The following is an 18,648-nucleotide window of genomic DNA, read 5'->3' on the forward strand; positions in this document are numbered from 1 at the left end:
TGCTCTGCACGTAATGGTGCTTCTGTTAAAAAATAATAACAACCCCGCCCTTTCCCTAGTCATCACTGGATAGAATGGAGTCATTAAGCTTATCTGACCCCACTCAACCCTGTGACGAAAACAAAACAATTGACGAGCCTAACAACAATTGCACAAACAATAACTAAATATATGCGTAGCTGTCTCAGTTGAAGATACAAATCTTGCACACAACAACAAATAAAACCAGCAACGCGGGAGTGCGTTATTAAGGAAATAAACATGACTTTCTGGTAAATGCTGTGTTAGTAAAGAGTTAAACATCTCTCGAGTCAGTTAAATCGTGGTGGCGCGTACGTGACTGTATCATGCATTTACGTGCCTGCAATGCGCTATTGAAAAGATGAGCATGGCATTTTCCCCTGCATTACTAATAGTGACGGGCTGTGTTCATGAAGAGATAAGCATCTCTTTAGTCAACGCGGAGGCGCGTTTTAAGGGGAGGAATGTCTATTTCTCTTACCGGGATCAAGCCGCGTCCTGCCGTCTCTCCCCTGTGGTGAAGAGTGAGGCCGGGGCGCAGAGTGCTTTTAAATGAGCATCCCTGCGTGCATGCAACATGCTCGCCTGCCAGTACAGTCATGTGGGGCCTGGGTGTACGTGTCAAAGTGCTCATACCGGGCCAGATGAATGCAGGGAAATGTATATGTTTAGTCAAAGGGTCGTATTTGATCTTTGGTTTGAAAAAAGGTGACTATCATGCAAGTACATTAACATGTCTCGTACATTAAGGACTGAATTTACCAATTCTGATCAAATAATCTGGCGAGTTGAGGGGCTTCCAGGCGCTGGCGCGTGTCCCCGGAGCGGACTGGCTAGAACAGGCTGTGGGCACCGAGGCAGAGAGGGAGGGCGGCCCCGGTGCAACGACACATCTAAACAGTTGCTGCTGCCAGGAGCCAGCCTGAACAAATATCACGACACATCTAAACAGTTGCTGCTGCCAGGAGCCAGCCTGAAAAAATACGAGTCGGGCAGCGTGTGAACGTGTAAAACGCCCAAGGAGGCGGCTCGTCCGAAGACCCTGACAGTGCTTTGTTTCCAAGGCGGCGCTTTGGACTTTCATGAGACATTGCCGCCTGCCTCCCTGCGTTTTTGTTTGCATTGTTTGATTTTGCATCAGCGCCGGGCAGCCAGGAGGTCTCTTCAATTCCCCTTAAAGGATGGTACAGAAAGTGGATAAAATGGTAAACTAACATGACAAAGTTAAAGTAATGTAGTGAAGGCATGCGTTTGGGAAAGATGTACTAGAGCACACCCGAGGTGCCGTGGCAGTGAAGTCGGTACTGCTGACATAATGGTGCCTTTGAAGCACGGCCTCGCGGCCGTGAAGAAGTGTGAACAGCAGGGATGTAATTAGGAGGGGGGAGGAGAAGTGAGGCCGAGCAACAGCCACGCTGGGGAAGCAACAGATGGCTGGCTTTGATGTGGTGATGCGAGGCAGGCAGGCGGATAGAAGTGCGGTCACGAGAGCACATGCACTTCTTGAAATCCGCATTTTTGAGAGCTTAAGTTTAGCCACAATAGCCTCGTCCTATCCATTCCTTACGGAATGGGATAGGCGAGACCTAAAAAGTACAATGCTGCATCATCATTAGGTACAAATCTCAGCTTCCCAATGTACATCGGCAAGACATTCATTCTACTACTTACCATAACTTCCTGAAGGCTATTTGGAAGGCTGACTGTTGATATGCCATGAGACGGTCGCTGCGAGAAGTCCATGTTCTGCAATGTACCTCCAACACTGTGGCTTCGAGTTAAAGACACTCCCTGCTTTGTCATACTGCTCGCTACAGATCCTTTCTTTGTTGGAACAGCTCCACTTCCTTTCAACGGTACATCACTTTTGAATAAGGCAAAGAATGGAGTTAACAGCAATCATTACATCTTCTGGTGTAGAGTATGAGACTATTTGAACATGGGGCCTTACACACTAAAATGTCATGATGCCCTCCACCTACTCCATTTATTGTACGAGTTACTTACCTTCGGTAATGATGTGTCTGGTAGAGATGATTCTAGCTGCAGATTCCTTACTGTAGAATTATCCCCAGGCGTGAGACTGGATCCGGAAACTTTTTACCCAGCATCCCTGCACGCCGGAGGGGCGGCATCAAGCGGCTCCACCCAGACGTCGCCTGCTACTCCACTACGGTAGAACCCGCCCGCCAGCGACGTCAGCGAGTTTACACAAGTCCCACCCGGTGCACCTACGTCAGTTTTCTTCGGAGAACTTTTCCGCACCACAACGCGGAGCCATCAGACAAAACTGTGGGAGTATGGAAACAGTGTGCGAAAGAGCAGAAAAATTGGAAAAAGGAATGGTGACAAAACACCACAAGGAGCAGTGTCAACACTCTAGTACCCAAAGGCAGGGAAAGAAGAAAGAGCAGAGCACAGCCCTGAGCAGCCACCATGGCAGCATGTTAACAGCCCCCCCCCCTTGAGAAAAGGAACATAAGCAAAATGTCACAACAACATGTAGCATGGCCATGGCCCCAACCAAGAATAACGATGGGGCACCAGTTCTAAGACAAACAGGGAACGACAACCTCCAAGGCAACCCCGGCACAGAGTGAGACAACCCCTCAGAGTGCAAAGGGCAAGGCACGACCAGGCGACCCCAAGCAGAGGGCCCAGGACCCTTAGTATCAAGAAGGGAGGGAGGGAAGGGAGGAGTGGAAAGGCAGGTCTTAACCAGGAACAATCAGAACAGAGGGGCACAGCAGTACCACATGATCCATCCTCCAAAGCGCCAGCAAAGAAGGAAAGGAACAGAAACAAGACAAAAAAGCCTGTCAAAAGGAGAAAGAAGAAAAAATGCACCCACAGGAGACATAGCCACCCCCAGGAGGCAAGTGCAGAAGAGCAAGAAAAAGGTCCTCGCAGAACGGGCAGGAAGGGCAGGCTGTGAAGGAATCTGCGGCTAGAACCTCCTCTACCAGATGCATCATTACCGAAGGTAAGTAACTCGTACATCTGATAGACTACTCGCCACAGGCCACAGATTCCTTAACGTAGAATAGATACCCTAGCCGTACCCCGGGGAAGGAGGGTCTGCAAAAGGACCTCACCAGCCGGAACATAACATAGGGCCCACGCAGGGGACCAGTCCAGCAAACAGGCGTAGAGCCCCGTTCCCCCCAGATAAGGTGGAGCCCCCACAAGCGGAACACCACCGACCCCAAGGGGGACGTGATAAGAAGAAAGAAGAGGAGGACGGTTCACCCTCAACAGAGGAACCAAGGGCAAAGCCAGGGGAGGCCGAAGCACCCCACACCCTTACAAGGCAACAGAACCTCCAACCCATGCGAGGGCAAGGGAGAGGAAAGAACACCCTTGAGGGCCCAAGGAAACAAGGGAAAAGAAGGCGAGCGAGCCACCACAGTCGGAAGGCAACAGACCAGACAGAACAGCGCCGACAGCAAGAAAGCAGTCGGAACAGCCCAGGGCCCCCCCGGAAGACCGACCAGGCTACACCAGAAAGAAGGAGGGACGCAAAAGCATCCCAGTCTCCAAGATAGAGAACATGAAAGGAAAGAAGAGCCCGGACACACCTCAGCAAGGGGTCCGTGCACACGACTCAAGTGCACCTGTAACGTACATGAACGCCATGGAGGGCAGAAACCCGAAGGCGAAGAGCTAGTCAAACACACCGGTCACTGAGGAGGCCGAAGCCCCGCAGAGAACCTCCGGACGGCTGATTCCACTGGGGCGTGGAACAAAAGGGTGCCATCAAAGGGAAGATCCACTAGTCGTTCCTGCACATTTTCCGGGAACATGCGGTCCCTAAGCCAAGCCTGGCGGCGAAGGGCCACCGAAGAAGCCACGACCCAGTACCTCTGAGATGTCCAGAGCGGAGCGAAGAATAAACTCCACCAGCTACCAGCCATCCAACACATGGTGCGCAAATCAACACCAGCACCCTCTGGAGAAAGCTGCAGATCACATATTGCGCCCCCAAGAGTCCAGCCAGCGGGCCTCCCGGGAAGGTGGAGCCAACAGCAACGTCGGGGAAGGAAAGGCAGTCCGCAACAGGGACTCACTGGCAGAGGGGTGGAGGGAAAGAAACGCCGGGTCACGCGGCGCCGGAAGGTGTCGCAGAAGGTGCTGGGTACCCGGTCCCCGTGGCGGGGCGTCCCCAACAGAGAGGAATTGAGCGAACCTTCAAAGAGGAGCAGCAGCTCCCATCCACCAGAGCCCTGGTGGAGAAGCTCCACAAGATAATCCACGGGGAAATGGGCAGCCGGATCGTCCATGCGCAGAATCCCCACAGCCGTGGAAACAGCGCGAGTGAAGGCCGCAACCGCCTCCGTAGTGCCCCGTGGTGGAGAAAGCATCTCCTCCGTGGACGACGGCTGTAGACTAAGGCGGCCGTCCCCGAAGCCAACCGGAGTGGGCAAGGGCCAAGCTCCAAAGGGAGAAAAAGGAGCCGAAGAGTGGGGGACCTGTGGCTCCTCCGGCGAAGGCCGCAGCCAGGTTCTGTCTTTTGAAGGCCCCGGGGAGAACTCCACGACGCGGCGGCCCATCTCTGGTGAGGACGACACCAGCAGGGGCACAACCTCTGGAGAAGCGGAAACGTCCGAGGACGAATCCATGATCTGACGCCTGTCCGGCGCTGTAGAATCTGCGACCTGGAGCAGGGCGTCGTTGTCATCATCCAACACCACAGGAGACGCCAGCCGGGCCTCCACCTCTCCACCCGGCGACGGGGGCTGGGACGGCGCGGAGATGGTCAAAGGGCAGTGCCGGAACAGCGCCGACTCGACCTCCAACGAAGCAGCCTCCTGCGTGTAGGAACGAGAAGCCACCGGAGAGCAACAAGGAGTCCCCAGCCAGCCTCAACCCATGGGGGAACGAGAGAGGTCCACAGAACCCCCCGGGGCGCAAAGGCCGACACGACCTCCGGCGAGGCATCCGCCTGCGCGGAGGGACGAGAGGAACCCGGGGAATGACAGGGAATACCTCGCCAGCCTCGACCCACGATGGGACGAGAGGGGCTCTCTGACTCCTGTGGCACCGCCGGCCTCGACCCGACCTCCGACGAGGCAGCCACCTGCGCGGAGGAACAAGAGGGGCCCAGTGAGGGACGAGGGGTCCCCGCCAGCCTCGACCCATGATGGGACAAGGGGGTCCGCCGACCTGTGTGGCGCCGCCAGGGCCAGCAGCTGCCAGCGCCGTAGCGGCGTCACATCAGCCTTATAGACAGGACCACCTTGTCAAAGGGCCGGGAGGGGCTCGGGGATGTGGCCCTAGCCCCGGCGACCTCCCGCGACACTACAGGGACTCCCGCAGGAGTTTGCGGCAAAGCAGAGGCACCGTGGTCTGAAGGAGGGAACCCTGAAGGGGTGCCCCCCAACGGCACCACATCCTCCGAGCCTGGATCCGGAGTAGCTGGCGGCGGCGACGCCGAGGAGGGCCCCGCATGGCGCAGGGGATCCGCCGACGTCCCAGGAGGTGCAGGAGGAGGAGACGCCAGCGAGGCCTGCAAAGCAGCCGCATATGTCTCCATCTGGGCTCTCTACGGCCGCTCACCCAGGAACAGTGGATAGGGGGACGACATGCGGGGCCACACGCCCCCAACGGGCCGGAAACCAGCCCTCTGGGACAAGCTGCGACACTTACCCAGAGGCGAGCGAGGCTCTTGCGGCACGCGAGAGGGATGAGGGCGACGACGAGCGCGGCCGCTCCGAGAACCTTCCGCAGAGGCGGAACGCGGCGACTAAGCCGACCTGGATAGGCGAGCTGAAAGAAGTATCATCTGGCGCTCCAGTCGCAACTTCCGCTTCAACCGCTGGCACGCTTCGCAAATTAGTGGAGCCGTGTCCTCCCCCAAGTATCACATGCAAATGAGGTGAGGATCCGTCGCCGACATCAAGCGCCCACAAGACCTACAAGACTTGAATCCCGAAGGCATCCGCACACTGTTCCTACAACACACGAGGGAAAGAAGGGAAAGGCCGAAACAGGCCCGAGCATGAACCGGATTGGCAATGCACGCGGAAAAGGAAAAAAACGGACGTAGGTGTGCCGGGTTGGGACTTGTGTGACCTTGCTGACGTCCCGTACACGGGCGACGCCTGGGCGGAGCCACGTGATGGCTTCCTCCCGGCACACAGGGATGCTTGGCAGAAAGTTTTGGATCCAGTCTCACGCCTGGAGATAATTCTATGTTAAGGAATCTGCGGCTAGTAGTCTCTATCAGATCTAATTCACAATTTCACTATTTAGTAATCCTGAAATATTTTAATTGCTGACTGTTTGCTTAGCATCTACTTTTGCTCACTCACAGCTTTCAAAACCGTACTGTTTTCCTTATGCTCCATACATAACCAAACCTTCGCATTAACCACCCTTTAAGAAAACAGGCCTATCCTTTCAAACTGCATGTAGATACAGGAAGTAGAGAAGAGTGGAGGGCATTTATTCATTATAACAGCATTGAGTTTCTCAGCCTTCAGAATCCTTATATTTATGCATAATAGCAGTAGTTTAAATATGCAAAAGCAATAGTACATGCTGAATGGGCAACCTAGGGAGGTTGCCCTCTCTAAGGTCCAATGCTGAAATAACACAGTTAGAGTATGTCTATAGAATCAACAACTCAGCCCAAAGTAAGAGCCAATCTTCACAAAGCACATCTTTTGGTGCTAAGGAAGGAGTATGAAACTTCTCCTGTAAGCATCTATTTGTAGTGTGTAGTGCTGCAGATTCACATGCTATGCACGCTCCTGCCATCTAGTCTTGGGCTCAGACTTTGCAAATTGTTTTTCTTGAGGAAGTCTTTTTACTGCCACCTCCTCAAAGGAATACGCATGTTCCAAGCCCCCTTTGTTTGAATGTTTATTTTTTCCCCTGCCATGTTGGCGAGTGAGGATGTAATCTTGTAGGATAGTAGCTGCTGTTGAATATGCATGTAATATGCTAATAATACATAGATGTTGTTTTAAATATGTACCTCTGACACCATCTTACACCTGCTGGGGAGGGAGCATGTGAATGTGCAGCACTACAAGCTACAAGTAGATGCATAAAGGGTAACATACTCCATTTGTAGCACGTGTTGGCTGCAGATACGCTTGCTGTGTATAGACTATAAAGCAGTACTCTTCTTGTGGTGAATTTAGGAATTAGATGGTATAGTTGTTTCAAATATTGAATGTAAATCTGTCTGCCCTGCCAAAGATTGTTGTCTAGCATGAACATCCACACAGTAGTATTTCGTAAATATTTGCGGGATTGTTCATGTAGTTGCTTTGCAGATATATATTAAATAAATGTTCCCTAAAATAGCCATCGATGCACCTTTCTTTCTTGTAGAATGAGCTCTTGGAACTGTTAGCAGAGCTCTTTTTGCCTTTACACACCAAATTTGGATGCATTTAACAATACTTCATGAAATACCTGCTTCTGAGAGGACATTACCTTTCATAAGGTTTCAGAAACGGGATTCTGCTTCTTACCTCCCTCATTAGAACAAATCAACCTGGTGGTAAAGAAGATTAAATCTGGGGGACCAGTGGACCCTTGCTCACCCAAAATAGGTTCAGTGCTGCCACTCTTAAAAAAAAAAAAAAGATACTTGGACTCAAAACAACCCAGCAGCTATCGGCCAATATCAAGAATCCCTTTTCCAGCTGAGGTATTTGAAAATCTACTTAATAATCAATTAACAGAACTTATTGCTGCAAGTAAGTTTCTGGACCATTCACAATATGGGTTCAGGGAGGAGCACGGAACATAAACGGCATTAGTATTGGTAGCAGAGGAACTCAGGATGATAATAGATGCTGGAGGGAAGGCCGCCCTGATTCTATTGGATCTCTCGGCTGCCTTTGCCACCGTGAATCAGGAGATATTGCATGATCGACTAGTAGATCTAGGGCTCCATGATTCTGTACTCTGGTTGATGGACTCCTTTTTAAGAGATAGGACCTTCTCAGTAAAACTAGAAGAGTGTACATCTGACTTTTTTATATCACCTTGTGGAGTGCCTCAGGGATCATACCTGAGCCCCACACTTTTTAATATTATGTTGCCCCCTTGGCAGAAATGATTAGGCATTATGGGTTTATTCCAGTGTCATACACTGATGACACCCAAATAGTGGTGTCAGTTACAGGTAGAGTTGAGGAAACAGCTGTGCGTTTCAATGAATGCATGACACAGGTCGGTCGATGGATGCAGTCAAACTGCCTGAAGCTACATGGGGACAAAACTGAGGTCATGCTTCTGGGAGCCTGGGCAGATCTTTGGTCGCCCAGATGGTGGCCGGATAGTCTAGGTGACTGCCCAAAACCTGTGAACAGTTTGAGAACCCACCTGAAATGGTACGTACCGGCTAGAAATCGGAGGTCAGTCCACTTAACACCTTGTGTGCTCATGACGAGCTCACCTCGTCATGAGACACGGTGGCACCGTGCTCATGATGAGCTGAGCTCGTCATGACCACAGTGGCGCTCACAGGCGGGGGTAATTCCCCTGCTGTGCTGAGCGTTCCACGGAAACGGGCGTGGTCATGACGAGCTCAGCTCGTCATAAGCAAAGCGCCACCGTGCAGCGTGACGAGCCGAGCTCGTCACAAGCATCCTTGCGCTGCGTGCGCCCCCACTTCCCCCAGCGCCGTGGGGGGGAATTAGCCCTGCAGCGAAGGGGTTAAAAACTCTGCAAATTCCCAGAATCAAGCAGGTGAGGTGGGAAGGGAGAAGCTTTCTGCTTCAGACTGCCAAGGATTGAAATCTTTTACCCATTACAATAAAACGTAGCACCTCACTGTTGCATTTCAGGAAAGCCTTAAAAACTTTGCTTTTTAATGCCTAGACAAAGCACACATAGCCTGTTTTTCTTTCGCATTGGACATAGCGCCTTGACGCCCAAGGGTAATTGAGCGCTTTAGAAGGAAAATGCTACTTACCAGTATGCATCTGTTCTTGGCATGTAGGGCTGCTGAAATTCATATCTTTGCACAGATCGCCGCCTCGTATTGGGTCCGGATGATTGCACCTTGTTGTCTTGGAAGAGTCTTCGAAGTATCACGAGATAGGTGACTCCTCCCTTGGACTACAGTGCGCATGGGCATCCACTCCATCCTTAGATTGTTTTTCGCCATTGTGGCAAAGATGGAATATAGTAGAGTAAAGATGGCCATGTAAAGAAAACCCTGCAGCTGCGACAGGCCCCGAGGAGGAGGGTGGGCGATATGAGTGTCAGCAGCCCTACATGCCAAGAACAGATGCATACTGGTAAGTAGCATTTTCCGCTCGAGGCATGTGGGCTGCTGAATTCATATCTTTGCATAGACTGTATAGCAGAACCTCCTCTAGCAGTGGACGCCTGCCCCAGCTGCAGTAGCTTGAAAAAGAGTTTTGAGGACAGCTTGGCCTACAGCAGCTTGCTGCTTTGATTGCACATCTACACAATAGTGTTTAGTGAAAGTGTGTATGGTAGACCATGTAGCTGCTCTACAGATGTCTTCTAGTGGAATGTTTCCCAGGAAAGCCATGGATGCCCCCATTTTGCGCGGGGAGTGTGCTCTTGGGGCTACTGTTAGAGTGCGTTTAGCTTTGGGGTAGCATATTTGAATGCATTTAACTATCCATCTAGCGATTCCTGATTTAGAGATGGGGTTACCTTTATGTTGTGGTGAAAAAGCAACAAACCGTTGCTTTGTTTTCCTGAATGGTTTAGTTCGGTCAATATAATATAACAGAGCTCTTCTTACATCTAGTGTGTGTAAGGCTCTCTCAGCTACTGACTGCGGGTCTTGGAAGAAAACGGGCAGTTCAATGGACTGATTGATATGGAAAGTGGATATGACCTTTGGTATGAACTTAGGGTTAGTACGTAGGACCACCTTATTTGCATGTATTTGCATGTAAGGTTCCTGAATCGTTAGAGCCTGTAACTCACTTACTCGTCTGAGTGAAGTGATGGCAATTAAAATGCCACCTTACATGTTAGAAATTGCAGTTCACATGAGTGGAGTGGTTCAAAAGGAGGTCCCATAAGTCTGGTAAGTACAATATTTAAGTTCCAGACCGGTGAAGGTGGGTGTTTGGGAGGGATTATCCTTTTAAGCCCTTCCATGAAAGCCTTGATTGCTGGAACTCTGAACAGAGACAGGTATTGTCTGTTTTGGAGGTATGCTTCTTTAGCTGCAAGATGAAGTCTTATTGAAGAGTATGCTAGATTGCATATTTGAAGATGCAACAGATAACAGAATGTTTTGTATTGAAGCGTCTAATGGATTGATTTGGTTATTGTTGCAATAAATTACAAATCTTTTCCATTTGGCTGCATAGCATGCACTAGTGGTTGGGCGTCTCGCCTCTTTGATAATGTTAATACAATCAGGAGGCAAATTGAGATATCCAAATTCTAAGACTTCAGGAGCCAGATCGCTAGGTTCAGTTGATTGGAATCTGGGTGCCTGATTTCTCCATGGTTGTGAGTTAGAAGATGTGGCGATAGACGCAGTTTTTGGTGTGGAACAACGGAGAGTTCTAGGAATGTTGTGTACAATGGTTGTCTCGCCCATGTTGGGGCAACCAGGATCATTGTCAGTGACTGCTGACGTAGTTTGCATGCCACTAGCTGAATCAGTGGGGCTGGTGGAAAAGCGTACGCAAATCTGCCTGACCAGTTCATCCATATCGCATTGCCCTGTGACAACGAATGTGGGAACCTGGCGGCAAAGTACTGGCATTTTGAGTTTTTGCTTATGGCAAACAGATCTATCTCTGGATGCCCCCATTCTTGGAAGAATGGTTGGAGAGCTTGAGGGTGAATCTCCCATTCGTGTATCTGTTGGCTGTGTCAGCTTAAGAGTCCCGCTATTTGATTGTCTTTCCCTGGGAGGTGTTCTGCTAGGAGAAAAATGTTCTTTGGAATTGCCCACCTCCATATGCTCTGCGCTAGGTGAGAAAGCTGTAGAGAGTGAGTCCCTCCCTGTTTTTGGATGCAATACATGGCTGTCATGTTGTCTGTCCGGATCAACACAGCTCTGTTGTATATGTGCTTTTGGAATGCTTTCAGTGCCAGAAAAACTGCTAGCAACTCTAAGTGGTTGATATGCAGTGTCTTTTGCTTGGCTGTCCAGAGTCCTTGGACTGTGTATTGATGTAGGTGGGCTCCCCAGCCTGTCAGTGATGCGTCCGCTGTCAATACTACTTGTGGAACTGGCTCTTGGAACAGTCGCCCCTTGGAAAGGTTTTGTGGATTCCACCACTGCAGCGAGTTGTAAGCGCGACTGTCTACCAACACTAGGTCTTTTAGTTGTCCTTGAGCTTGGTTCCACTGCCTTGCTAGGCATTCTTGTAATGGACGCATTTGAAGTCTGGCTTGGGGGACAATGAATATGCAGGAGGCCATCAGGCCTATGAGTTGCATGAACACTCGAGCTGGTAAGGAGTGTTGTGGCTGGAACTTTTGAACAAGAGTCTGCATGTTGGCTATTCTGACTGGATTTGGATATGCCTTCGCTACTGATGTATCTATTGTAGCTCCCAGATATTGTTTTATGTGGGAGGGTTGCAGATGAGATTTTGGGTAATTCATTGAAAACCCCAGACTGTGCAGCAGTTGGAGTGTTTGAGACGTGTGACTTGCACATTGGGCGTCTGACTTGGCTTTTATGAGCCAATCGTCGAGATAGGGAAATACGTGGATGTGTTGCCTCCTGAGGGGTGCTGCCACTACAGCTAGGCACTTGGTGAACACCCTTGGAGCTGTAGTTACTCCAAAAGGGAGAACTTTGAACTGATAGTGTTGTCCTTCTATTGTGAACCTGAGATATTTCCTGTGAGCTGGGTGTATAGGAATGTGGAAGTATGCGTCTTTGAGGTCTAATGTGGCAAGGAAGTCGCCTTGCTGAAGCAGTGGGAGTACCTGTTGTAAGTATGGAAGTGCTCTGATAGTATTTATTGGTTCAGCGGTCTGAGGTCTAAAATGGGTCTGAGCGACCCGTCCTTTTTGCGAATTAGGAAGTATAGAGAATATACTCCTGTTCCTTGGTGTTGAAAAGGGACTGGCTCTATGGCGCTCTTTTGTAGCATGAATTGGACCTCTTGCTGTAACAGTGTTAAGTGTTCTTTGGACATAGGACGGTGTTTGGGTGGTATGTTGGGTGGAGTAGAAGTGAGTTCCAGGCAATAACCATACTGGATAATTTGCCTCACCCACCTGTCCGTGGTAATTGCGTTCCAGACAGGTAGGAATTGGTTGATTCTGCCTCCGACTGGTGTTGTATGGTCTGGAGGGAGTGTGGTGAAGTCACTGTTTTGTGGCAGTGGAGGCTCTGGTGTTATTACCTCCACGTCCTACGCCCTAGTATTGTTTCCCCTGTAACCGCCTCTATTGGAGCCTTTGTTAAAAGTGTTCTGGGTATTTGACTTGAAGGTAGAGGAGCTTTGCGATGTGTTGCCCCTTCCTGCGCCTCTATATGAAAGGAGCCCCGGTGTTGTTGGAACTGAAATGCCCCCATTGACTTGGCAGTTTCAGTGTACTTCTTCATTTCATCTAAAATGGTGTCAACTGCAGGGCCAAACAGGAAGTCTAGGTTTACTGGCTGATGGTGGATTGCACCTCGTTTTTAAATCCAGATATGCGTAACCATGCGTGTCTGTGCAGTAGAACGCTGGTATTGATAGACCTGGCCGATGTATCGGCTGCGTCTAGCGCACATTTGATGGAGGCATTGGATATGAATTTGCCTTCCTGAATGAGGTCGTTGGCCTGTGCCTTAAAGGGTTCTGGTAGGTGTTGCATTAGAGTCTCGAGCTGGTCGTAGTGTGCTCTATCATATCTCGCTAACAGAGCTTGTGTATTAACAATCCTCCATGAATTAGCTGCTTGAGAAGCTACTCTTTTCCCTAAGGCATCTAGGATTTTAGATTCTTTATCAGGAGGGGGAGCATCTCCTGTTGTCTGTGAATTGGCTCTTTTACGAGCATTTGCAACGACTAAAGAATCTAAAGGCAACTGCTGTTTTATGTAAGTAGGGTCTGCTGGTGCTGCTTTATATTTTTTCTCTATTCTTGGATTGAGCACCTGCACCCTAGCAGGATCTTTAAATATATCTGGCGCGTGGTTGAGGGCCCCTTTAAGCATTGGAAGAGTTCTGACATTTTTCTCAGAAGTGGGGAAAGTGTCAAACAAAAAGTCCTCCTCTATAGGGTCAGTGTGCATATCTACCTTGTAATATTTAGCTGCCCTGTCTATAAGCTGATTAAACATGATTGTGTCGTCTGTAGGCAACGGTTTTGTTGGGTATGGGGAAGTAGCTGGGATGGGCTGTTCATCAGGATCATTTTGGTCATCCCATGTATTATCTTGTGGATCAGGATCTCCAGGTTCATCATAAGTGTATTGAGGATCTTCCCCCATGTCCTCTCCCTCATTGTAGTCAGAGTGTGTGGGAGAGTAAGGAACGAAAGGCATATCAGGAAGGAAAGGAGGAGGAGTGAAAGGCCTTAAGGGAGATGTGCCAAAGTCTTTTTTCTTTGGAGGAACAGGAGAAGGAGTGTCTTGTGGTAAAGGCCTCTTCTTTCGGTGGTAAACTACCACGTGTCCTGTTTCTGGATCAATATATAATTTAGATTGCTCCTCAGTCACCGGATCTGGATGGAATGGTTCTTCCACAACAGTCTGTGGCTTTGGTGTCGAAGGCTTCGGTTTATGGACTTTCTTTGGAGTCTGTGGCTCGAGGCTCTTTGGTGTTGGAGCTCCTTTGGGCTTGAAAGCCGTTTTAGGTTCGATAACCTTTCTCGGTTTGACGCCTTTTTTGTTTTTAGAGTCCTTCTTTGGTTCGGCGGCCTTTTTAGGCTCGGCGACGGGTTTTGGATCGACTGGGGCTGTTGGTTCGGTACGTTTTTTGTCCAAAGCCAGGTGTTTTTTCGGGTTGATTGCCTTCTTTGTGTGTTCGGCAGCCTTTTTTGGTTCGTCTGTTTCAGTTGGACCGACGACCTTTCTGGGCTGGACGATTTTCTTCGGTTCTGAAGGCTTTTTGGGCTCAACGACGCTCTTCGGTGCCAAATATTTTAGTGCCGAGGGTTTTTGCGGCTCGACACTCTTCGGTGTCGAGGGTTTCGGTGCCGAGGGTTTCTTGGCGTCGACAACCTTCTTTGGGTGTACGCCCTTTGGATCGACGACCTTAGTTTTTGGGTCGATGATCTTTGGTCGCACCACCTCTTTTGGTTGTGCGCCCTTCGGGGCTACCAGTTTTTTCGGTTCGACGACCTTTGGCTGGAGGACTCTTATTGGCTCGATGACCTCCTTCGGGCCTGGGCTACCGGAAGGCGTGTGTTTGTGCTTCGGAGCCGAGCCAATAGGTGGGGTCTCCGAAGGAATATCTCGATCTTGGCTAAGGCCTTTCGGCGAAGCTTCGACCGGAGCCTTGTTTGTTGGGCCGAGTGGAGTGGGGGGCTGGGTACTCACAGTTTTTTGCCCCGGTGTGATCTGGTCATCGGAGTCCGATTGGTCCTCAACGGTGACGATCTCTAGATCAGAGTTGGCGGCTTCGGGGAGATCTTGCTCATCCTCGAAGATATTCTCCGGTTCCGGTGCCGACTTCTGCATCTCTCGCCTGGCAGCCCGTCGATTTTGGATAGTTTTCTTGGATCGAAATTGGGCACACGCCGGGCAATCTTCTTCCTTGTGTTCAGGTGGCAAACACTACTGTGTGCTTGTCAGTATGGGGGAACTTTGAGTGGCAATGTGGGCACCTTTTGAATGGACTCCTTTCCATCGACGGAAGTCGCACATGGCGTCGATAAGGCCCAACGGCCCGCGTCGACGACTGGATCGAGATGAAAGGTGGATGGAGTCGAGGGGTACCGAGCGAAAACAATACCGTCGAGTTCGAAGGCCTTTTGGCCTTAGAGAGTAGTTAGTTTCGATTCCGAGTTGGAGTATAGGAAAATAACATCCGAAACCAATGGCGGAAAAAAACAATCTAAGGATGGAGTGGATGCCCATGCGCACTGTAGTCCAAGGGAGGAGTCACCTATCTCGTGATACTTCGAAGACTCTTCCAAGACAACAAGGTGCAATCCGGACCCAACACTAGGCGGCGATCTATGCAAAGATATGAATTCAGCAGCCCACATGCCTCGAACATATTAAAATCAAATCAAATCAGAAAGCTGCAAATAGTTGTCGTGTCTTTCTAAATTGTTTAGTTCCCTCAATGTAGAATACGAGTGCCCTTTTAATATCAAGTGTATGAGGGGCCCCTTCTGCACTGTTTCTGGTTTTGGAAAGAAAACTGGCAGAGCCAGTGTTTGATTTAGGTGAAAAGGAGATAACCTTTGGGAGGATTTTTGGGTAATTAAGTAGTTGAACCTTAGCCTAGAAGACTTGAAAGGAAAATTATACTTACCAGTATGCATCTGTTCTTGGCATGTAGGGCTGTAGAACCACACACTTTTGCATTAGATCACCATCTGGTGGTGGGCCCGGATGATTACACTTTGTTGTTGTCTTGGAAGAGTCTTTGTCTGCTGGGTGACTCCTCCCTTATACCGTAGTGCGCATGGGCATCTACTCCATCCTCAGATTGTTTTCGCCATTTGGGAAAATGATGGAGTTGTATCATTACAGATAAGGATGACAATGTATTGTGTATCTAAATAAGATAATACTGGAACAGATATAGGTAGCTGGGGAGGCGGGTGGGCATGTGTGGTTCTGCAGCCCTACATGCTAAGAACAGATGCATACTGGTAAGTAGCATTTTCCGTTCGAGGCATATGGGCTGCAGACCACACACTTTTACATAGATTGCACAGCAGTTTCTCCCTTAGCGGCGGTTAGCCACATCTGTTGCAGTAGTTTGAAATAATGTCTTTAGTACAGCCTGGCCCACACTTGCTTGTTGTTTTACCTGCACATCTACACAATAGTGTTTTGTAAATGTGTGTATAGTAGACCATGTAGCTGCTTTACAGATATCATCTAATGGTATGTTTTCTAAGAATGCCATAGATGCTCCTATCTTACGGGTAGAATGAGCCCTAGAAGGAATGGTTAAAGTGCATTTTGCTTTGTGGTAGAAATTTGAATACACTTAACAATCCACCTGGCAATGCCTGATTTTGAAATCGGATTGCCTTTATGTGGAGGCGAAAAGGACACAAACATTTGTTTAGTTTTATGAAAAGGTTTTGTCCTATCTATGTAGTATAGAACTGCTCTTTTTACGTCTAGTGTGTGAAGAGCTCTTTCTGCAACTGTTTGCGGTTGTGGAAAAAATACTGGTAACTCAATGGATTGGTTGAGATGGAATGGTGAAATGACCTTTGCCAGAAACTTTGGATTTGTCTTGAGAACCAATTTATTATGATGAAGTTGTATAAATGGTTCTTGAATTGTTAATGCCTGTATCTCACTCACTCTTCGTAGTGATGTAACTGCTACTAAAAAGGCAACTTTCTATGTAAGAAACTGTAACTCACACTTATGCAATGGTGCAAATGGTGGACCCATAAGTCTTGTGAGAACAATATTTAAATTCCAGACTGGAGAAGGTGGTATTCTCGAAGGAATTTTTTGTTTAAGCCCTTCCATAAACGCTTTGATTGCAGGTACTCTAAACAATGATAAATGTTATCTGTTTTGGAGATATGCCGCTATAGCCGCTAGATGTAATCTAATTGAAGGGTATGCCAAATTAGATTTTTGCAGATGTAATAGATAGCATATGATGTTTTGTATTGAAACATCTAAGGGGTTAACATTGTTATTTGTACAATATACAACAAATCATTTCCATTTTGCCGCATAACATGCTCTAGTGGTAGAACGTCTTGCCTCTTTAATGACATCCATGCAATCAGGAGGTAAATTTAGGTATCCAAACTCTAAGACCTCAGGAGCCAAATCGCTAGATTGAGCTGCATTGGGTCTGGATGCATAATCTCTCCATGGTTCTGTGTTAGTAGATGTGGGGAGAGTTTTAGTTTGTGGTGTGGTACTACAGAGAGCTGCAGTAGCGTTGTGTACCATGGCTGTCTCGCCCACGTTGGTGCTATTAGAGTCAATGTGAGAGCATGTTGTCTTAGTTTGCGTACCACCAATGGAATTAGTGGGAGAGGTGGAAAAGCGTACGCAAATTTGTTTGACCAGTTCATCCATACCGCATTGCCTTTGGATAACGGGTGTGGGTACCTGGCAGCGAAGCTTAGGAATTTGGAGTTGCTTTGTGTGGCAAACAGATCTATCTCTGGTTGTCCCCACATTTGAAAGAATGGCTGAAGAACTTGAGGATGAAGCTCCCATTCGTGTATCTGCTGTCACTGACGACTTAACAGATCTGCCAATTGATTGTGAACTCATGGTAGATGCTCTGCTAACAGAATTTTTTTTGAGGAATGGCCCATATCCAAATGCTCTGCGCCAGCCGGGAGAGCTGTAGGGAGTGTGTTCCTCCTTGCTCCTGAATGTAATACATTGCTGTCATATTGTCCGTCCGAACTAGTACAGCCTTGTGTGATATGTAATGTTGAAATGATTTTAGAGCGTGAAAGATTGCTAGCAACTCCAGATAATTTATGTGAAGTACTCTTTGTTTCATTGTCCATATTCCTTGTACTGTGTGACTTTGTAAGTGCACTCCCCATCCCGTGAGAGATGCGTCAGTTGTCAGTATTATTTGTGGAACTGGCTCTATAAACGGCCGGCCCTTGGAAAGGTTTTTGGTGTTCCACTATTGCAGAGAGCGATGCGTCCGGTCGTCTACCACCACCAGATCTGTTATCTCTTGTTGAACCTGATTCCACTGACCTGCCAAGCATTCTTGTATGGGGCACATTTGTAGCCTTGCGTATGGCACTATGAAAATGCAAGATGCCATCATTCCTATTAGCTGCATGAACACTTGAGCTTGTAGTGAGTGTTGTGCTTGGAATTTTTGTATGAGATTTTGCATAGCTTGTATTCTTATTAAGTTGGGGATAAGCTACTGCCTTGGAGGTATCTATCGTGGCCCCTAGGTACTGCTGAGATAGGACCGGTTGTAGATGTGACTTGTTTTGATTTACTGTAAACCCCAACTTGTGCAGCAGGCAGACTGTTTGACGCGTGTGCTGTACATATTGGTAGTATGACTTGGATTTTATTAGCCAGTCGTCTAAATATGGGAATACATGAATGTTGTCCCTTCTTAAGTGTGCTGCTACTACCGCTAGGCATTTTGTGAATACTCGAGGTGCTGTTGTCACTTCGAATGGGAGCACCTTGAATTGGTAGTGCTGACCTTCTAAAACGAATCTTAGGTACTTTCTGTGAGACTGATGAATGGGAATGTGGAAGTAGGCGTCCTTGATGTCTAATGTGGCAAGGTAGTCCCCTTTTTCTAACAACGGTAAAACTTGTTGTAATGTGACCATATGAAAGTGGTCTGAATGTATGTACTGGTTTAGGGGTCTTAGATCTAGAATTGGTCTGAGAGACCCGTCCTTTTTGGGTACGAGAAAATAAAAGGAGTAAATCCCTGTGTTTTGGTGTTCCCTTGGTACTGGTTCTATTGCATTCTTTTGCAGTTGTGATTCTACCTCTTGCCTTAGTAGTAAGAGGTGCTCTTGTGACATAGGACGTTGTCTGGGTGGTATT

General features: G+C 48.6%; 1 protein-coding gene across 1 annotated transcript in view; it reads right to left on the reverse strand.

The window, feature by feature from the left end:
- DENND4C (DENN domain containing 4C) overlaps window positions 1-18,648 on the reverse strand; it is a 1,285,018-nt gene that overhangs the window by 219,106 nt on the left and 1,047,264 nt on the right. Inside the window, exon 30 of the mRNA XM_078675962.1 lies at window positions 1,693-1,885. Within this exon, the coding sequence (XP_078532088.1) occupies window positions 1,693-1,885 (193 nt within the window). The remainder of the gene's footprint in view (window positions 1-1,692; window positions 1,886-18,648) is intronic.

The sequence above is a fragment of the Lissotriton helveticus genome, chromosome 2_1 (assembly GCF_964261635.1).
Source record: "Lissotriton helveticus chromosome 2_1, aLisHel1.1, whole genome shotgun sequence".
Taxonomy (NCBI): Eukaryota; Metazoa; Chordata; class Amphibia; order Caudata; family Salamandridae; genus Lissotriton; species Lissotriton helveticus.